The following is a 23249-nucleotide window of genomic DNA, read 5'->3' as shown; positions in this document are numbered from 1 at the left end:
ATCCCTTTACAGGTGGCTCCCTGCTCAAAAACACACCTTGCCCCCCTTGGAGATTCCTATCAATTATCCTGACTCTGGCGAAAATCACTTTGTTGCTGTTTTTTAAAAAATGATTTCATTGCTTAGGCATGCAATTGTAAGCTGTTCAGTTTTGCCTATTTTTACCCAATAGAAGGCACCATACTGTATGCATTCTTTGTGGGTGTTATGCTTCCTTTGCGAACATTCTGTGGTTAAGAGTTACCCAGGCCATTGCATATAACTGTAATAAGTTCTCTTCCTTTGCTGTATACTACTCATTCTACCGTTGGAATTTCCAGTGGCTTCAGAGTAAATACACAGGAGCAGCATTGCTGGCTGCAGCATGTTCAAATCTTCAACTTCATAATACCAAGCAGTCTTACAAAATGGATATAGTAATTTACACTCCCACCAGCAGTACATGAGATTTCCCTTGCTCAATACTTTTGTCAACATTTAGTATTGTGAGAATTTCCACGTTTCATCAGTCTGGTGGCTTTGAAATGGTAAGTCAGTATGGTTTTAATGTGGAGTTTTCTGATTATTAATGAGGTTGCCTACGTATTCATGTTTTCTGGCTATTTATATTTCCTCACTTGTGAAGTATATATATGTACAAGTCTTCTGCCAATTTTCAAGGGAGATATCTGGTTTCCTATTAATTTACAGGAATTTTATAGCATCTAGACACTAGAGCCTTATCAGCTATATATGTTTTAAAAATTATTTCCCATTCTGTGGCTTGTTTTTTTAAGTTGTTTTTCTGTATAACTTAAAATGATAAATCAAAGGTCATAATTTTAATGAAATTGAATTCTTTTGTGTTGCTTTAAAAATTTCTTTCCTACCCTGATATTATAAGATAGTTTTCTCTATTACACTTTTAAGTGCTTTTAGGCTTTGTTTTTCCAAGTTTAGTTTATAATTCACTTGGAATTGATGTTTAAGTAGAATGTGACATAGGAATCCAATTTAATTTTATACTTACAAATAACTTCTATTTTTTATCATTCCATTTTTTCCTCTGTACGGGGTTGGAAGCTATATGCTGTTTCTATTCCTTTAGCAGTTGCACTAAACATTCCAACATGCATACTTCTTACCACAATCTGAAGTTAATCAGTATAGGCTGAGCATCCCTAATCTGAAAATTTGAAATCCAAAATGCTCCCTTCTTTTGAGCGTCATGTTGGCACTCAAAATGTTTCAGATTTTGTATTAGAGATATTCAACCTGTATCTTTATTCTTCTACTGGACATTACTATCTAGATCATTGAAGACTCGGAGTCCATTTCTCCTCCTGTCCAAACTTGTATGTTATTGTAGTCATGTATTTCAACTGGTCCTTGCATTTATTAGGCCAACCATACACTCTTATTGTGGTTTTATGCAGTTAGTATCAGTTTAGATTTACCAATACACCTGCCACTTTCTTTTCTCTTTGTTCATTCTTGCAAATCAGATGTCCATCTGAGATCACTTTCTATTGATACATATCCTTCAGAATTACAATTATTGAGGGTCTCTCAGCTTTTATCTAAAATATTTTTATTTTTCTCTCATCCTTGAAAGATATTTTCACTGAGTATAAAATTCTAGCTTGGCATTCACTTTGTTTTACAAAACAGTAAGTATCAAACAACTGTCTTCGGGTTTCCATGATTGCTCCTGATAAGGGAGCTTTCGGTCTGTCATTCATCTGAATGTAATCTGTTCATTTTATGTACCTGCTTGAAGGTGGTCTGTGTCCTTGGCATGCGTGGTTTCGCTATAGTTCGTCTGGTGTGAATTCTTTGTTCTTTAATGTACCCTGCTTGTGAGAGTCACTGAAATTCGTAAATCTCAAGATCAGTGTCTTTTATCAATTCTGGTAAATTCTCAGATGTTATTTCATCAGATATTGATTATGTCCCAGTCTCTTTCTCTTTCTTTTTCTAGGAATTCTGATTAGATTTATTTGAGATCTTCTCAGTCTAGCCTTTAAGTGATCTTTCCTTCATCTCCTTCATAGTTCTTCATCTCTCCTCCATCGGCATTGCATTCTGAGTACTTTCTTCTCTATCTTTCAGTTCACTGATTCTTTCTTCGGAGGTGTCTAACCTGTGCGTGTGTGTGTGTGTGTGTGTGTGTGTGTGTGTGTGTGTGTATACTTCAATTGCTTCATTTGTTTGTTTAGAGAATTCTACTTGGCTCTCTTTCAAACCTGCTGCATCATTTTGAATATTTTCTATTGTCTGTACATTTTAAAGCATGCCTTTTACTTCTTTAAACATAGTAAGTATAGTTGTTTTAAAAATCTGTGTCTGATACTTCTAATATCTGAAGTATCTGCAGATTTGTTTCTGCTGGTTCCTTATTTCCTTGTGTAGTTTAAAAAATTTTTATTGTAAGCTGCTCATTTTCCTCTCCTTAAAAAATTGGTTTTGGGAACACGTGGAGACCCAGGACGAGAGACTCCTCTAGAGAGGACTCACGTTTGTTACTGCAACAAGCAGTTTCCAGCTAGGGACCACTTGACGCTGTAAGTTGAGGGGTTTGTATCTACCCAGTTGTTTGAATTTGTGTGCAAATACATGGAAAGTTACACCTTCTCAAGAATTCTTTTGTTGTTCTCTCAACACTGAGGTGAGTCTGCTTGCGTCTCCCTGACACTGAGGACGATGGCGCTGACTTCTTGTGGTTCATCCTCACTCTGAGAGTGTGGCCTTTATTGTCCCAGCCTAATGATCTATGAACTGCATGGGACACCCTACCTGGGCAGGCCCAGGCTTTAATTTCTGTTCCCCACAGTCTGAGGGCTGAACGCCAAGGCCCACTGTCCCCAGGTTGGGCAGATCCCCTGGGGCAAAGGAAGCTTCCTGCCTGCTTTCTCCAGGTTCCCCTGTTCACTCAAATTTTTACCTGATAATTCCTTATTATTTTGTCAGTTTTTTGTTACATTTAAGGAGGATTTTTTGTGCATTTTATTCACAATTTTTAGTTTTAATCGGCAGAGAGTTTGCTTACAATAATTTAGCCTGCCATAGTACCACAAATGGAGAAGTCTTGTTTGATTTCTCCTCCCTCCCTCTCTGTGAAACTCTTTAATCCCGCTCTAATTTACACTGGTGTCTGGTGAGGGATGAGCACATAAAATTCTTGTTTCTCTTCTACTGCTGAACAATTATCTCAACACCATACACTGAAAATCAATTCTTGATTGTGACATTTAATTTTCACATAATACATTCATATAAATAATTTGTTTCCTGTGTCTTTCTGATCCACTAATCTCATTCTTTAATCTTGGATGGTTTTGTATTTCTTTCTGATTACTCAGTCTTTACTCTTAAATCTCAAAGCACTAAGTTTCTTTGTCTTATTTTTTTTTTTCAGGTTTTTTTAGACTACTACTAAGTGCTAGTCTTCTAAATGAGCTTTAAAATCACTCCTCAACATTGTGAATATAATTCCTTTGGAACTGTTTTGAACTATATTAAATCTATAAATTGTTAGAAACAATTGGCATTTTATAAATCTCAGCCTTCCCATCCAAAATCAGGTTATGTCTGTTTATCACTACTTATTCAGAACAGAACTTCATTTACATTTTAATAGACTGCTGTAGCTGACTTTATTTGTGACACCACTTGTTAAAATCATTTTCATTATCAATTCATAAATTTTGTTCCTATCATGATTTGGAATCATGTTTTCATTACATTTTCTAATGTTATTTCTGATATGTTAGAATGCTCTTGCTTTTTAAATTTTCTAATCTCTAGTGGTATGTATGAATCCTCTTATTAATCATAGTTGATTTTAATAAACTTCTCTGTGCCTTCTATACATATATGATAGTATAATCTATGTTTTGTTTTTTTTTCTTTTTCAGTCCTTACACTGGCCAGAACTTCTAAAACAATATTTAATAATGTTAATGTTTTGCTTTCCTTTTTAATGGTAAGTCCATGCATGTTTAACAGAGAGACATATTAGCTGCTAGCATACTGAACATTCTAAGTTCACTGCAGCTTTTTATGTAGCACTTCATGCTCCGACCCTAAAAAGGAGCTGAAGAAGCCCTGTTCCAACATTCTGCACCCAGCAGCACCCAACAAGAAAAATCTATATGTTGCAACCAATGGTTTAGAAAAAACTATTTAAATTTTACATAAAAAGATGAAATAGGTTTTGTTGTTGTTGTTGTTGTTTGCTCTAGGAACTGAGGAAAATAGACACACAGTGAAAGTAACAAATCTAAACATTATAAAGTGTGTTGAGAATGATGAAAATGTGTGAGGGATAAAAACCTGAAAGTCTGTGCTACTAAGGAACATGGAGAGAGACTAACAGGCAAACCACTAGTGGAACGTTTATGTCTTTATAAACTTTTGAATTTTGCTAATAAACTTTATATGCACAACTTACCTTGCTCCTATGCAAATGTATAAGCCCACTGGTTATATCTCTGTTTCTAGATGAATGTTTCTTCAACTACAATCTGTGGATTATCTAAACAGAATCACCTGAGTAGACACTCTTGTTAAAATGCAGAATTCTCAGACCCCTTCACAAGCCAAATATTAATAAATCAAAATGAAGGGGGGAGGGCTAGAAAACTGCAATCTAATGAGGCTCCCTACGAGGCTCGTTATGCAAACTAAAATGTAAGAAAAGAGAGACAGAGAAAATAAGAAAGGTAGAGAGAGATACAAAGAAACAAAATCAGACAATAAGGAGGACAATTTTATGCATGCACTAAGGCATGAAAGGTATCATACATCAAACTGTAAACGCTGAATCTGATATTCCCATTAAAATATTATAATTAGACCAGAGACTTTTCAAAGAAATGAACACAAACATCTTATTAAATCACCTAACAAGTTATGTGTTCTACATTGTACAAAGCATTTCAAAGGGTATGAAAACCAAGTGAGGCAACACCTAACCCATCACATCTAATTATACTAATGAAATACTACCAGCATCTACTAGGCACATTTCTTATGTATTCTTTCTTAGTAATTCCTACATTATTTTTAACTGCAATAAATCAGAAAGTGGAGAAGCATCTTTGTTAGTCATGAAATCAAGGAAGGTTTGGGGGCACAGTTTTCTCAGATATCCACAGGAAGACTTTTGGGTAGACCTTGGGCCACACTGTGGCTTTTATAGAAACTGCCGTAGGAATGTCAGTTTGATCTTCCCTGTGAAGGCTCCCAGTATAAATATTAGAGGTCAGGTTGTCGATGCTATGTTTGAACGTCAAATATCTCTCCTCTTTTGTAGCTTCTATCTCATCAGCCCCAGCTGCTTCCAGTCATAATCTGCTTTTAAATGTGTCTCTGTTTAATGAACCACACCCTTACTTGTATCAGGTGATTTGTCCTTTAATTCCTGTGTGGTGACATAAAAACCTCAATACGAAAGCTTGAACTGTGGCCACACTCAGACACACAAAGCTGAGTATGAATTTTTTAAAAATGTTATCATATTGGCTATGAGTCTCGTATATTGTTTTGAAATGGCGGAAGGCAATTTAACTCATCTAAATTCAATGGAACATAGCAACACCTACTATGCACCAGGCATCGGCTCTGTGGATACCAAGACAAATGAGACACAGTTCCTGACTGGAGGAACTCACAATCCATAGACCATTCACTGTTTTTCCTTTTATCTGTCATTTCTAAAACAAACAAACAAACAAACAAAAAACAAAAAACAACAACAACAACAAAAACAGGAAAAGCTTGAGTGGAAGACCTCAGACTGCTCCAAGGTGAATATTCAAATGTATGGGAGCTTACACAATCAACACGCACTGCTTTTCAAAGTATTAATTAATGTTTGGAAGTGGATACCAAAGAGATCGCATCTGCTCAAAAGATTTTTGAAACTGCCCAGAGCCATCTTCTGATGAATAAGGAAGTAGCATCATTATTTCACAACCGCGGGATTCTCCTGTGCCTTCCTTCTTCTCCTCCTTCCTTTCCCCCTGATGTGCTCCAGCCAGTATGGTAACTCTTCTCTGCCACCCCAGCCACAGGTCTGAAGCCCAAGGGCCCCTATCCAGGGCTGTGCAGATGTGAAGTTTGGAAAAGTGCTCTGAGCTCAGCATGAGGCTGAGGGGAGATGTGGAGAAGAGCTGTGCATGGACCACATCAGAAAGGCAGGTTGGCTGGATGTCTATTTGACGAACTTTTATTTCTGCAGAGCACATCTGCTGTTTGATGCCAGCAATGGGCGGAATTGACGGAATGTGGTTCATGCAACTATCCAGGCAAACTGCAGCCAGCTGGGGACCAACTGAGTGCCCATGGCAGGTGCACACAGCGTCTGCCTTCAAGATGCTCTAAAGGGCTGCACCTGGCAGGCAGCTCAACGGCCCAGCGCACCAGGCATGGACCAAGATAAGGCACCTCTTCCCGTCCTAGCTCTCATGCCCACCTGGCTAGAGCCCACTGAGAGCCTGAGCCCTGCTGACTAGCAAGGCCCTCCTGCACCACGTTACACAACACAAAGATCTCACCACCGAATCTTTCATCTTCTTGGGGAGAGGGTCTGCAACCGACTCTTCCAGATTTTCATGTAAAAATTTAGGAAACAGTTTGCACTGAATAAAGGACCTGAAAGTGAAAAAACACACAGGTTTTACTTTATAAAAGGTGTGCCTGGGACAGTGTTTGAGGTAAACACTTCACCTTAGACCTGGCGTCCGCAAATGACAAAAGCAAGTGCATATTCAAGGGATCACAAAGATAATATTTTGATTTTTCAAATTTCATCCTAATGAAAATAGTCAAGTACCTCAGGGGTATTGGTGGCCCCTGCCATCAGCAGAGCAGGGGATCCTCTGTCCCTGCCAGCCCACGACAGCTTCATCTTCACAAAAATTTGCAGAAGTCAATATTCCAGTAACACGATTGACACTAAAAATTGTGTGAACCATGTTTAACTTTTCTCTTCCCCGTTTTTTTTACATGCTGTTCATCTTGCTGGACTTAACAGCCTAAAATTATGGTGTCTCTTGGCCCCCAAATAGCTACATTTATCTTAAGTCAAAATCTTTGATAAGTTTCGACAAATTCCATGAGATGCTGCTGTCAATGTTCTAAATTCACTTTGGCATGAAGGATTTCCAGTCCCAGAGTACCTACATATTACCAAAGACTTAAACGATGTGATTAAAGAGAAAACTGAATGTATACTTTCAAGTTACTAAAGATTATATCAAATACATTTTAAAACTTTGATGCAAACCTCACATTAAATCCAGAGGCCACTGGCTGTGTTGGGAAGGACAAAAGTGACAAAATAAAACAAAAGCCTTTCCTTTCAGAGGTGCCAGTTTAGTCTCCGCAGGGTAACTGCCTAGGATAAAGGCAGTGATACCACCTAATGGCCCAGCGAGGGTACCTGTTGAGGCTTTCGCTTCTCACACAACTCACCCAAGGGAAAGTCACGCAGGGCTTGGGTGCTATCAGCCCTCTGTTCCTGCCACTGTGTGTTTTACTCCGAAAGCACAAGCAAGCACAAAGGTGAAATGTTCCCTGGAAGTTCATCCTTGATTTTCATTAGTTTCTGGTCAGTCCTGCATTTATGCCACCCTTGTCCAGCAAGTGATTAGCTAGTTTAGTAACAAGAGTCACACTGCAATGAGCACTGAATGGCCGTCTCCTTGCCTCCATGAGAGGGCAAGGCTGTGGCAGCCGTGACCACAGCATGGTGGTGAAGGAGCATAGGCGTGCGTTACTCACATGAGCACAGATGGGTCACTGCTCTGCCGGCTCAGATGGTAAGAAAGTGCAACCAAGAGGCCACAGAAGGCTGAGAAAAGCGCCGGGATGTGTTGCATACTCCATGGTTCCTAAGGAAAAGACATCAGTTAGCCAAATCAGTCCACAGTTAGTGGTGTTCCTGTGACCATTCCTGCCCGTGGACATACAAGCATCTGATGAGCACACAAAAAACGTGTCTGCTCATGTATAAACACTGATTCTGACAAGGCACCGGGTTAGAAGAATTTCAAACTAATGGTACATATTTATGAGAATATATTTTACTTAGTCTTTCTTGAAATGAAGCTCGAGATTTTTATCAAATGTAATACTAAACATGTATCGCCTCTTCTTTATAATATTTAATATAATACTTAATAACAATTATAAGGATTATATTTCTTACTATTTATTCATCAAAGGTTTAAAGGTGTAAGAAATGTAAAAAAATGGCAAAAGAGATCAAATAGACCAGCAGACTGAAATGAAACTTGGTAAAGACTAAAGACGAAGACTAAAGACTTCTCTCCCTGAAGAAAGAGAAAAATGATTTGGAATGAAAAGCGCAAGACACTTCAGGTCTGATTTGATAGACACACAGATGCTAGTAATCAACACATTGTACTCGGCGTGGCGGAGCAGAACTTGGGAATTCGTGTTAGCGTCCTGAGCAGAGCGGTGGCCTGGGATTCCACTCCCCTTCCACAAACGTCTGCTGTTCCTGTCGATACAAACATGTCTTTCATATACAAGAAAAAAACCTATACATTTACCCTTTTCAATCACCATTGAAAGAACCACTGGTGCCTTCCAAAAGCTGAATTTAGTCAAGGACTTAAATCCCTTTCTTTCGAGATGTGTTTTATTTGAGAAGGATGAGTTGTTAATCGTGCTTAAAATCAAGCCTGCGAATGAATGAGTCAAATGTGCTCAGCAGTTATCCTTGTACCTGCTCAGGAAAGCTGGAAAAGTAAATGACATGCTAGGTAGAGCAGGTGATTTTATTTTTTCATCCTTCACTTTCCTGGAAATTAAAATGTTATTTCTTTTATCTTCTCCACTGTGAAGGTCTAGGAGCCTGGGACAGCAGTATCTGCAAGGCGAATTTAAGGGAGCCGACCCTCAGCTAGCCTCCGCCCAGCGACACCCTGCACGCCTCTCAGATCAGCTGCCCTGCGCATCTGGTGCAATAACTTTGGCAGCGCCCTCAGGCACCACGGCTGCTTCATTATTTTTCGGTTTCTGTGCAGATGTCTTCCTCAGCTATTTTGCTGAGAAGTTCCAGACCAGCGATAAAAGCATTCTCCACCGGCGTCTTGTCTCCCTCTGGAGTTTTCTTTAGCAAAATGTCTTCTCTTCCTGTGTCCAAGGAAGAGGTGCACTTCCCAGCCTCCTGAAGGTCTGAGCTCCATGGTTCACTGTGTCATCAGCCACTGGCTGCCACAGAAGTTGCAGGTACCCATCTGCTAAGTCAGGACGACCGAGCAGGTCTTCAGCATGTTTTCACTGAACTGACAGAGTAAATACAGTTCTTTCATTATGTTCCGCATGAAAACAACCTGCAATGAGGCTTGTTAGCTCTAACTCTAAGGCCACTAGTTACTTTATCCTCGTTAAAAAAGATATTCTGATGCAACCTAATAGCACAATCCCCTTCAACGTACAACTTGCACCACTGTCCCTGAGTAGCCTCTCATGTGTGTCCCCTCTATGCCACCAGGACACCTTGGGTGCCTCTCGCTGAGTCCCACTGTTTACTTGTCTGACACCCTGTCAGACAATGGATGCCCTGTCAAACAGTGGATAACAAAGGGCAGCCTTGCACCTCTTTTCTCCCTATACCTGGCACAAATGTTAGCACATTGGCATAGCCTTGAGAGAATGACTATAAGGTTTCAGCTTCCCTAATGACCTGCATGGACAAGAATTTTCAGCAAGAAAAGAAGAGAAAGGAATAGCTTACATCGAATGTGGATAGGCAGTGCACTGCTGAGGAAGTCATGAGATTATCAGAGAAAAGGCAACCCCTTGGCTCGGTGCTGCTCATTTTTCATTCAAACAGCACCCCAGTAACTTTCAGAAAAGTTATTCTGAAACCTGAGTTTCATGCTTCCCTGTTGGTCTATTCGCCCAACATTCATTCACTCCTATGATGTGCCAGGCACCCAGAAGCACAAGTGTGAGCAGGACAGACAAGGGGCTTGGGAAGGAAGGACACATGAGTGATTTCGGTCAGGTATGACAGGTGAGGTGACAATGAGCTGCTCTCAGAGCACACCTGGCAGCCACAGAGCAGGAAGCAGAGGCTCAAGTGCGTCAAGGGAATGGCATTCAAGTGGAGCTCTGCACAGAACAAACGCAGAACATGGTCCTTTCCCTGCAGAGGGCTCTGGAAGGGTCAAGCAGGTGAATGGGGCTGCCCTCTTCCATCCTCACGTCTACGCCACCCCGTGCCCTGTCCATCCACTTAGGGATTCTCTTCTTTCATTTCATAGGTGGCTGCCAAACAAATAAAAATACAAAAAAGAAAAACCTGCTAACTTCTATTTCCTTCCATCTATTCCTCTGCACTTGCCAATGATGTGTATTTAATTCACAATTTTATGAAGGCAAAGAATTTCCTCTCACATGCAGCCCATAAAAATGCAAACACTGGAGGAGATCACCATGAGAACGATTTAGCAACTATGACCATGGAAATAATTCTCAAGGCATGGAACAGAAAAATGTCGAGGGAACAAGCGTTGGCAGAAGTTGACTCCCAGGTTCACCTACTGCAGGAATGAACAGCTCTGTGGAAGGCACTTAACTTCTCAGTGGCTCAGCTTCTTTTCCTGTAAAAGGGGCATGCTGACACCTTTCTGAAAGTACTGCTGCAATGATTTAATGAGATTTGAAACAGCCTTGCACCCTGCAAAGTCGCACATCACTGTGACTTTTGTATTAATCAGAAGATACAGAGTACCCGTGATGGATGATCTTTGCAGACAATAAATTAAGTCTAGACTCAGAATATATTTAGGTAATTAAGTTTACCTACTTTTAGTCACCCAACAACCTTAACCTAATTCTGCTCTCATTTACTCTCTACTGTTTAATCAAACCTCTTCAACACAAACGCCAAAGGACAGTCACACTTCACCAGTCCTGAGGGACCCTCCCTATTGATATAGCATCACATAAAATAGTGGGAGGTAAAAATATCAAATCAGAAACAATGAAGTCAGAGAGGAGCCACGTTGTTCCCTTTCCTTCTGCTTCCCAGCGTTTATGTGAGCCTGTGACCATGCATATCAATATATGTGACAATGGATTGACGTCTGATTCCTCCACTGGGCTGAGCCCATCAACAGCAGGTATATGTCTGTCTCACCCCAGTGTATTCCCAACACCTCATGCACAGCCTGGGCCTCAAAATGTATTTAATAAATATGAATGGAACAAATGCACTGGATTTGAGCAGCTGTTTCAGGCTTACTATAGAATGCAGACCTAAGAAGTAAAAATGGAAGAGATGATTTTATTTAAGTATCTACAAGTACAGAGAAGGCTGGCCTTTCATAGTACAGAACAGTAGTTAGAAGCATGGGCTCTGGCATAGACTGCTGGCTTCAATCCCAAATCTGTTGACGGCATGGCCCAAGACACTGAAGCTATTAAGTCTCAGTTTCCTTATCCAAAAAAATTTAATAGTATTCTTCCCATAGGGTTGTTGTAAATATTATATGAATAACTGTGTGTAAAACGTTAGTATCATAGCTGGTGTAAAATGCTCAGTAAACATTTGCTGTTACTATGTGCTTTACTAGGCTACATCGGGGACTAAGGACTGCAGTAGAATCACATTTCCTGCATAAATTAGAATCAGTATTAAGTAGGGTCCTTCCCTAGGAGACAGAGGGAAGAACAATGATTTTTGCAGATTCCTTTTCTCTCTCCAATTCTACATCACAGGTAGAAAATAAAGAAACAGGAACTGTTTTACAAAATGTGAATTTGACCTTGCCAAGATGGGTTAGCATTACCCCACGGTGCACAATCTGAACTGACAGATCTTATTGAGGATAATTCTTATTGATTATTTTAAGCTGTTACACTACTCCTCCCGGTGTGTGTCCTATATTAGTAAAAGTCTATATTCATTCTTCCATTATGTATAATTTCTTTTAAGCATAACCAATAGCCTTGGGATAAATTGTGCAACAGGAGTGAATGTAGCCACAGGGGCAGGATAAAGTGACAAAGTTTTTTTTCAACAATACAAAAGCAGAGCTATGTCAGAATGGCATACTTATTCTTCCAAGAAAAGGGTGGCATGAAGGGTGGCAAGGAGTCCATATTCTAGGTGATGATTTGCATGTTTTCTAGCCCAACCTCAGACCTCCGATATTGCTCTTTCTTAGAAAGAACTGGGATTCCCTGAGTTTTGACAGATGGTAACAAGGCAGACCACCTGGATCTTCCGAGGCTCTCTCCTGGAAATACTCTCTCTCTCTCCAAGTTCTTAACTTGATTCACTTCTTCAAACTGATGCAGATGTATGCACGTGCATGGGTGACCACACACACAAATCTCAAATGGAAGACTGGTTTCTCAAGGAAGCAAGGACAGAAAAGACCAGTTGGATACCAACATGAGTTGCAGAGTGCCTTCATGTGCAGAGTGCCAACATTTTCAAAGCCATGCCATCTTCAAGAAAGATTACTTTAGTTTTGGAAGAGATCTCATACCTGAGCTAGTCTCACTCCCTCAAATTATTGACCAGGCAAGGAGACAGGGAGAATGGAAGAGACTTGCCCAACGTGGTAAGACAAGTACCAGGCTTCGCAGCCCCCAGTTCAGGGCTCCACATACCTTACCATCTTAAATATGTGTACAGCTAACTGTGAAAATTATGTAGACATCTCACCACTTCCCATTTTAAAAAGTATTGGTATGTTTTGAATAATCACTCTAACTTGCAAGTTCCCAGCTTTGCAGGCTGTTTTGTCCATGTATTCATCCCTCCACGCAACAGTGTGTGGACATCTATTCAGGTGTCTGCCTATTTCGGTGCTTCTTATAACACATGGGAGAGCAAAAGCCCAGGGCATGAAGGGACCGACTTTCTCTGGCAAGGACTCAGGGGCAGCTTCATGGGGAACCATGTCATGGAGCTAGGTTATATAAGATGACTAGGAATGAGCTGCAGAGAGCACATTTCAAGTCATGGAAGAGTTCAGTGCTTTACCGGCTATGTGAACTTGGTTTCATTGGCTTCACTCTCAAGCATGGGCCTGGTTATGCTGCAGGGTGGGAACGGTCAGGTATCATGCTGAAGGCAGGACTCATAAAACATGAAGGAAGATTACGGGAATAGATAAAAGAGGAGAAAGAGTCAAGATTGGAGAAAATACATTTAAGAGAAATCACCTTGATTTTTTAAATCATCCTATAATTTTCCACATTGGGAAGAGAGGCAGCTTGTTGCCATTGACTTTGAAGATCGAACAAAAGGAAATATGCTTCAACATCAGCAATGGAATTTGATTGTAATTTAAGGAAGACGTCCCCGACATTGATGACAAATACTGAAGTTACAATTAGGGAAACACTAACATTGCCTTTGCTCAATTGGGACAGAAAGCTACCTTGAGAGTTAGGAAATAAGTTTGCCTGAAAGAGAAGGAAGGAAGAGAAGCTTGCTGAAAGCTTTTAGTCTTATGTTTTTATCACACAGGAACATAGTACTGTTTTAACAGCTCCACAATTTGTCCGCCCTACATACACACACACACACACACACACACACACACACACACAACTAAATTACCAAATTGGATTTGAGAAGGAGGGAATCAAGATAAACTACCTCTACCCCCATTTTTGTGTTCCTCTCTCCTTAAAATCCCAATTGCTTCCCAGGCTGCCCAGTTTTTAACCACCCCTCCAGGGCCTAGGCTATCTCCCCTGGCCAGGCTCTGCAGGCAGTCTGCCCTGCACACAGGAGAAGGCCGGCACTGAGACTGACTGGGTGAGAGTGGGGGCTGTTCTATAGCATCGGAAACATCTAGGGGCCGATATCTCACAGGAGTTGAGCTTGTCTAGTCAGAGACAGGGCAGGCATAAAGAAAAAAAACAAAATGCTTTTGAGGATGTTTTTACTTTACTGTTTACTTGAAGACAGAGAAGGAAATACTGACATTTGAAGAAGAAGAGACCAATTTAGGGATTTTGGAGAAAAATGATCAAGTATACCATGCATTGTACCTGAAAGACTTTGTTGAGTGCTCAGTTTCGTTTCTACCAAGAGGAGTAGACAGGAGAAGTCCTCACTGGCATTTCTAGATGAGTTTTAAAAATAAACCTTTATATTTGAAACATGTAAGTATTAGTTTTATATGGTGTTTTATCTTACATGTATTATTTTTTATTATACACATACACACGACACACAAATACATATATATAAACATATAAAGATTTTGGAGGGAGATGAGGTTTTCGATGATCTGTCACCCACAGATAATGAAGTGGATATCATGGGAGAGTTTGCTTCAAAACGAACATCTCTAATTGCTCTGAGATGCTCTCATGGGTGCCTAAGTTGGGGATAACATGGATTGATGAGTGCCAGTTTCACAAAACTCCCACAGGTTTTGAAATATTTTTATGAGGTAGAAATAAAACTGCCTGATAGTCCCACAATTCTGTGGTAGATTTCAAAGGCATTTGGGAATTATTTTGAGGAGAAGGCATAGGATAGTTCAGCTTTGTACAGAAGCGCACTTTGAAGACAGTCTTATTTCAGCATTTTTTTCTTAGAAATTTTAGATGTCTCTTATGATGGAATTTATGGGACAGAATAACTGAAGGTTTGGTTAGAAAGTGAATGGAAACAAGCTAAATTCGCACTTTGCTGTGCCTTTCATATCAGGCTTAAATACTTTCTCTTTAAACAAAAAGAAATGGATTTTCTTACCATATTAAACACAAGAGCATTTCTGAGATTCAGGTTTTCATATATCCTAAAATAAGAACTAGATCGTATCACTTTGACTCTGATGTAAGACCTATTTCTAGGTCTATTTTTGACATGAATCTCATCATTAAGTAAAAGGAGCTCTGTGCCCAAAAAGTTACAGAAATTTACTAAGATCAAATGTGTCGCCCAGTCCTCGAACTGTGTTCTCTGTTCCTACTTCACACAGGGCCCTCGGGTTGTCATATAGCTGCATGAGTCTGGATGGACACACTCCAGGCTCTGGGCTCCTCCCACGCTCAGTGTGAATCACCCTAGCAGCTCTTGACCTTCCTCGTGGACCTTGAATACCCTCAATGGGGCACCCCTGGTGCCTAGTACTGAGTCTAATTCATACCAGATAGTCAATATATGTCCCGTAAATAAATGAACTATCATGTTAATAAATATGGCAAGTCAGACTTCATTGTTCGCTAAGAGTAGATTCTTCTTATTTCACACTGTTTTTCATTTTGGTGAAAAACACCATATGTTTACAAGTCAAGACAATATTTCACTTTTAGAAATAGGTACTGGAGAAAAATGAGATCATTAGCTAGCAAGACAGACTGACAGGTCCCATGTATCCAAGTCTATTTATATCTTCACAGATAAATATACAGAGATACACACACACACACACACACACACACACAAATATGTGTACTTTTTGGAAAACACTGACATTTAGTTTCCTTCTCATAGCCTTCTTCCAAGTTACCTGTAGTTATTCAATCCAAGAATTTATAGAACACCTTGTATGTGGCACACATGGGAATAAGCTAATAGGATATAAAAAAGAAGCACACAGAAACTGCAGTGTATGACTCTGAGGAGCAATGAAAAGTGTGAGCAAACCACAACAATGCACTGAGCAGTGATGTGACCGGCCACTTAACTTATATTACCACACTTAGTTCTCAGAATACCTGAAAGGAAAGTATTGCTTGTTTTACACTAGAGGAAACAGAGTCTTTTACTTTACTAGTTACTGTGGTGTCTATATTTTTCATACAGAATTGACTGCATATCAAAAAAACCCTAAGTATTGAGTGAACAACAATAGGACAATATTGTCCACAGGATTGTGGAAGAAAGAAGATAGACTTCTGCTGGCATCACTGGGACATGTATGTCTTCCATCACTACTAAGATGACCACAGCTCAAACCCCAGGCCTAGGAATCTCTTTTCTATCCACACTCTCCTCTCTGTCATCTCTCACTCCCCACCAGCCCCGGAATCCTACCAATACTGACTTCGCTACATTTGCTAGATTTGACCCTCGCATGCTCTGTGTGTACCACCAAAACCTGAGTCCAGAGCTTAACTTCACTCGACAACTGCAATTCCACTGTGAACAACTTCTGAGCTGCCATTATTCTTCCTGTTTTTTCCCTAAATGAGTGCCAACTGCCACCATCAAAGTCATCCTACTCAAGCTTGAGGGTCGTGACAATCCAGTGTTAACTGGGTTTTGGGGACTGATTATACTTTTTAAATTTCCAGGAAGGGAGGCATGACAGAAAACACCAACTGCCTACCTATCACCCATTTTCCCTCCTTCCTCAATAGCGGGAACATCCTTACCAGTTGTTCAGACAGCTGAACGACTTGTAATTCCCACTCCCCTGCAGCTAGGGGTGACAAAATTCTGGCCATAAAATATAATCTGAAGTCTAATATAACTAAAAGTGAGTTCAAATTTAGGTTTTATTTTCAAATTTAATACTATTAACATTATTACCATCGTCTTCATCATCAAAACCAACTATTTATGCTAATAATAGTTACCATTTGTATAAGTTTTCTATTGTCGTGTAACAAATTTAGAAGCTTAAAAAAAACACATACGTATTAATATTATCTCACAGTTCCAGTGGGTCAGGAATCTGGGCATAGCCTGACTGGGTCCTCTGCTCAGGGTCTCACCAGACTGAAATCGCAGTGTTGGCTGGACCTCTGATCTTATCTGACTCACAGGGTCCTCTTCCAAGCTCACCGGTGGTTAGCAAAATTCAGTTCCTTGAAGCTACAGGACTGCAGTTCCCGTCTTCTGGCTCCTGTCTGCTGGGACCCACTCCAGCTCCTAGAGGTTGCTCTCGAGTCTTTGCCGAGTGTCCCCACATGAGCAATTCACAGCCTGGCTGTTTACTTCTTCCAGGCCAACAAGGGAGGATCTTTTCCTGGCTCTGGCCTTTGGACTCTCTCTTAAAGGCCGCTTCTGATTGGGTCAGACTCATTCAGAATAATCTCCCTTTTAAATTAAATTTTATGTTACTTTTTATTGATACAAAATATTTTACATGTGAGTATTTGTTACATGTACAGACTATGTAATAATCAAGTCGGGATATTTGGGGTATCCATCAGCTTGAGTATTTATCATTTCTATGTGCTGGCAACATTTCAAGTCCTCTCTTCTAGCTACTTTGAAACAAATAATACACACTGATGAAAGAAATTGAAGAGGATAAAAACAAATGGAAAGACATTACATGATCAGAAAAATTAATATCATTAAAATGATCACACTGCCCAAAGCAAGCTACAGATTCAATGCAATCCCTATCAAAACAGCAATGTCATTTTTCACAGAATTATTAATAGAAAAAAAAATCCTAAAATTTGTATAGAACCAAAAAAGAGCCCAAATAGCCAAAGCAATCCTTAGCAAAAAGAACAAGGCTGGAGGCATCACACTACCTGACTTCAAAATGTAAGACTATAGTAACCTTGCATGGTATTGGTATAAAAACAGAGACATAGACCAACGGAACAGAATAGAGAGTCCAGAATTATATACCCACATATTTACAGTCAACTGATTTTTATAAAGGTGCAAAGAACATGCACTAGGGAAAAGGACCCTCTTTAAAAAATGGTGCTGGGGAAACTGGATATTCATGGACAGAAGAATGAAACTGGACCCTATCTCTCTATATATACAAAAATCAACTCAAGATGGATTAAAAACTTAAACATAACACCCAAAACTATAAAACTACTAGAAAAAACAACCACAGGGAAAACACTTCAAGAACCAGTCTAGGCAAAGATTTCATGCCTAAGACCACAAAAGCACAGGAAACTATAATAAATTAAATTTTAACTTCAATTAAAGCTAACTGGTTTAGGGACTTTGACTATATCTTCAAAATCCCTTCAACTTGGCCAAATAATGTTAACCTAATCACAGGAATGACATCCCGTCCTCTTCACAGGTCTTGCCCACACTCAGGGGGAGGGACTTATATGGGGTGTGCACAGCACAGGACAGAAATCTTGGGGAAATCTTAGAATTCTGCCTACCACACCGTTTAACAGGAACCCGTGAGCATCGATTTAATTTAATTATTTCTTACAACGTCCACATGAGGAAAGCATCACTAATCCATTATACAACTGAAAAACCAAAGTGACTTAGTTGTGTGCCCTTTGCAGATAACTTAAACACTCTGTGCCTCAAGTTCCTCACCACTAAAATATAGAGATGCTGATATCTTCCTTATCTACTATTACATGGAGATAGAATAAAGGGCTAATGAGGAAATGCTTGGGAAATTATTTTGTAAATTAAAGCCCCATTGATCTGCAAGGTATCTTACACCCCTGTGAATTGTTCTTTAGACTAGACAAATATATTTACACTTCAAACGGGGTAGGGAAGATGGCACAGAAGGAAGAAGATTGAGAAGACACAGATTTGGGGATCTGGTATGTGTGATGTTCAGTAAGTTACTTTCTCTCTGGACCTTCATTTCCTCATTCTAAATAATAAAATGAAGGAATTCGCGTAGGAGATATCTAACATCTACTCCGGTGCTAAAAAAATCTAGAACTATGTGTTTGTTTTATGTTTACAATTAGATTTTAAATCCTGAATTCCAGGACAATGCCATTGTTTTAGTCTGCAATTCTGTAGTGCCTAGAAGGAACATGGGAAAAACTCTCCCACAAGCAGTAATTAATGATGCTTGGGAAACATCAAATTATAATAATGTGTTCCAACCTCTGGATCCCCTTGCCATCAATAAAATAGAATCTCTTTGTAAGGGATAATAAAAAATAGAAATCATGGTTTATCCAGACATATAGAAAGCCCAGCTAATTAACTACTGTGCCATTTCTCTAGGGAGCAAATATTCTGGTTGTTTCTGTAAATCACTGTCAAATACTATTTAAGTCAATGAGGGAGTCCATTTATATGTTACTTGCTACCATCTTGGATGAGTCAAAGAGAATATGAAATTAAAAGAGAAATAAATTTTTCTTTCCCTAATTAATATTCCAGAGGGCAAAATTAACTCACAGTCCTTCAATCTGCTTCTACCAAGTGATAATAATAAAAATCAAGGGAATAAATACATTATCGAGACCCATATAGAGAAATACATCTCTGGCAAGGCAGCTGACATGCTGAAATTGTTCACAAGGACCCATCAATCCATCATGATACAGCAGAGACAAAAGGAAAAAGAATCAATTCCAGCAATGTAAAGAGTGAGCACAAAAGGCGTAAACAAAAGCATCATTAAACAAGAAGTGGAATCACAGCTCTGGGTAAGTGGGAGTTAAGCTGAAAGTGGGTGAGCTTTTCTTGTTTTCTAAGTACCCCCTTGCCAATTTGCTAACCACATTCATTCAATTCACGGCATTTAATAGGTGCTGCATCTTATAGTGGAGAGTCAATCTGAGACCATTAGAAAACTCAGGACTTACAAACGAGAAGAGAGAGATACAAATTGCTCTATTTTTACCAAAAGGTGTTTCGAAATATCGCTAGAACATTAAGAATCTGTTACAACAGACTATACTATTTACTGCAAGTGATCTTTGTTTTATGCTGAGCAAAGGAAGTCAATACCTCCCTGAGATGAGTTAATAAACCTTCCCAAAGTACTCCAGTTCCACTTGGTCAAAAGCTTGTTTCGACACCTAAGTAAACCCCAGAGCCCGTGAAGTGTTCAATTCCATCACAGAGTTAGCAGTGTGCTTTCAAAATAGAATCTGTTTACTGTGATCCAACAATAACTTATGCCTATAACAAGCCACAAACAGCATGGAAAACAGAAATAAACAAAAGTCTCAGCCCAGGATAGTAAACAGAGTTTATCTCTTGGGCCAGCTCTGATCCGTTGGTACTGGCTGCCTGCACTATTGTCTGGGTGTCCTGAGGAGCTACGGACCTCAGTCAGAAAAAAAAATGCTGTGAGCCATGAGCAATGTCTGATATGAAAATAAAGCCAGCCTTGGTGAAGTGAGGAAATAATAGCACCTGTCCAGCAACTCGATAAACACCCCCCCAAATTCTGTCTTTTTTAATATCAGACTCTTCAATGGTTTCTAAAACCCTCCAAGAATTTTTCAAGAAAAATTCATGTAATGATCTATGAACGTATATTAATTTTGATAATACTTGAACTGGTAATTATGAGTGTTCAGCATTTGTCAAATGAATTGGGTTTTCAGAGCAATTTTTTGATAAATTAAAAAGTTTCATGAGTTGTTCCTTTGCAGAAAGCATCCTGAGGACTGAAGAATATTCTGTTTTCCATAGATTCAATCATGATTCTATTATCAATGAATTATTTTTCACTATCAAATGAGTTTTACCTGCTTGAAAGTATGAGGCATGTGGCAAAGGTTCACCCTAATTCAAAGTTTAAGCAGAGGTGACTTAACAGAGATAGCACTGGAGAACTCAGCTGGCTGAGAATAAGGAAGGTGAGGGTTTTGGTCTGACCACTCACGGAGTGACTTGGGAAGTCAATTTGTTGAACTTTTTAATGCCTAGGTCTGCCATCGCCACGGGGGCCATCGACTCATCTACGGCTCTCAACATCTCCGAGCCGATGACTTCTTTTTTCTATAAGTCCTGTTCATATGACTAGTATATTTATTTATTTATTTATTTCAGCATGTTGTGGGGGTACAGATGATTAGGTTACGTATGATGCCCTTACCCTCCCTCCCCCCCAAGTCCAAGCTTCAAGTGTGTCCATTCCCCCGGGAGGTGCGCATTTCACTCATTGTTTGTGCCTATGCCCGTCCCCTCCTCCCCCCTCCCCCTGCCCAACATCTAATACATGTTATTCTTATATGTACACTTAAATGTTGATCGGCTAATACCAATTTGATGGTGAGTACATGTGGTGCTTGTTTTTCCATTCTTGGGATACCTCGCTTAGTAGAATGTGTTCCAGTGCTTTCCAGGAGTATATAAGAGGTGCTATATCACCATTGTTTCTTAAAGCTGAATAGTACTCCATGGTATACATATACCACAGTTTATTAATCCACCCGTGTATTGATGGACACTTGGATTGTTTCCGCATCTTTGCAATTGTGAATTGTGCTGCTATGAACATTCGAGTGCAGGTGTCTTTTTCATAGAGCAACTTTTGCTCTTTTGGGTAGATGCCCAGTAATGGGATTGTTGGATCAAATGGTAGTACTTGTATCTCTTTAAGGTATCTCCATATTGCTTTCCACAGAGGTAGCCGGTTAGCTCAGGTGGTTAGAGCGTGGTGCTAGTATATTTATTAATTGTGATATGCCCACTGGATCAAAAACATACACTTTTAGCCTTGCATTCAAAATTGTCCATAATTACATCAAAATCTGCTCTCTCATTCACTATTAGTGGGTTATTTCCTTGCTACCTCCTTCACCTGCTATGGTCATTCATTCCCAACTCTGATGAAACTGTTTCACATGTTTGACTGCACACTCATGGCCAGGTTCTCAACCCAATGATAAAATGTTTGGAGGCTGAGCTGAACAACCACCTTCTCTGACTGATTTCCTCTTTTCTGATCATCCACAGTACATAACCATCGTTGATGCATGTTAAGCTCCCGAGAAGGACTGTGTTTTTTTCTCCTTTCATATCTCTGTAGTACCTGTCAAAGTCATTGCTAAACAAATAAATATATGTTGACTACCACTGAATGTGAACTCTCAGTTACAGAGAGCTTGCATGCTCCCATTTCCATTAACCAAAGAAAATGATGTTTATATCTGATACTGTTTGCTCTTCAGGGCTGCAAAGAGGGGAAGAAGCAGCATGGGGTCCCAGTCAAAAGGGCATTAAGAACACAGGGAATCAGCCCTCCCCCCCCCCACTTAAAGCCCATGAATGTCCAATAAAACATTGAAAAAGAGAAAAACCTGAATCCACACTGGGAGCCAGAGAAGGTGCTTGAGCACAAGCCGCAAACACTGAGGAATTTATACCAGACCTTACATGATAGATGGGACTAGACTCAAAGAAGACTGGGAAGTCTGACAGATGATCCCAATTCCCACTCTCCACTCGAGAGAGAGTAGTTTATTGAAGAAGAAAACAGGAAAAGATCTTGCTAAACCCCTGCTGATGTCACCTGCAATAAATGCGAGGCAAGAAGGGCTGGAAGTGAGGGTAGGCCAAAGGATTGGCAGATATTTCACTGCTTGGAAGTGCACGTCTGTGGACTGGCAGTATGTGGCGAACCCTGCTGTCTCAGAGGCAGCAGGAGTTATTTGCTCAGGTCATGGATGGGGAAATTATAGCTGAGATGACAGGACAGAGATAATCACTGTCCCAGGTGCTCCATTCATATCTACTGCCCGTGATGAGCTTCCTGATGTAACCACCTGAAACTCCATCAGCCTAGTAGTAGGTTACTGGAGCATGTTTGTTTTGTGTTCCTGTCTTCCTGTGTTTTAGACCCTAAGTACCTCTGGAAAGATCTGGTTGAGGAGCCTGAAAATTTTCTGACAGAAACCAGCTCACTTCTTACGAGACGAGTCACAAAACCTAATGACAACATGAACAGACAGGTGACATAAATACATTATGTGGGTCAGGTATAAAAGACGAAAGGCCGTGATGAGACCTGTGAACTTGGGGTGGCTGTGGGTTACTATTCAGTGTCAGCAGGTTGTCACTAAATGAGAATGTGAGACCAGTGTAGCCAGAGCTTCAAAATGTTTAAAAGAAGTAAAAGAATCATATTTTTACCAACTGTCCTAATTTTAAATGTTGGCTCTAAAATAATTTTAAACACTCTACAGGCCAAACACAAAATAAGTCTGTGGACTGAAAAGACACAATACTAGGTTGTCAGACGTATTCTCACTGTGAAGATGAGAAAAAAACACAAGACAAACAAAAAGCACCCTTAAAATGAGATATTTCTCTAAAGGGACTACATAAAGATGCTTTCCGAAACATATTTACATCAAAAACCAAGAAATGTTTGGAAAGCATCTGATTTAAAATCTCAATAAAATGCAGACATATACTAACACTTTACAGCTAAGCAAGCAATTGTGAAGGGGGAATAATATGAATGCCAAATTTCAAACTGTAATTTAACAGTAAACTGCATAGTGAACAATGCAGAAAATAGAATGTATAACTGTAAAATTAGGATAATAACAGACTTGTCTCACAGTTATGCTGTGTGGAGTAAATT

At 39.8% G+C, this 23249-nt stretch overlaps 1 protein-coding gene across 1 annotated transcript in view; it reads right to left on the bottom strand.

Annotated features, from left to right (window-relative positions):
* The window catches only part of PCNXL2 (pecanex-like 2 (Drosophila)), a 275717-nt gene that overhangs the window by 171051 nt on the left and 81417 nt on the right, over window positions 1–23249 (bottom strand). Inside the window, exons 16-17 of the mRNA XM_012660166.1 lie at window positions 7768–7877; window positions 6540–6636 (exon numbers count right to left, since the gene is read on the bottom strand). Coding sequence (XP_012515620.1) covers window positions 6540–6636; window positions 7768–7877 — 207 coding nt within the window. The remainder of the gene's footprint in view (window positions 1–6539; window positions 6637–7767; window positions 7878–23249) is intronic.

Source organism: Propithecus coquereli, unplaced genomic scaffold, assembly GCF_000956105.1.
Source record: "Propithecus coquereli isolate 6110/MARCELLA unplaced genomic scaffold, Pcoq_1.0 Scaffold66, whole genome shotgun sequence".
Lineage (NCBI taxonomy): Eukaryota > Metazoa > Chordata > Mammalia > Primates > Indriidae > Propithecus > Propithecus coquereli.
Note: the sequence above shows the minus strand (reverse complement) of the source record. Positions and strands in the feature narration are given on the sequence as shown.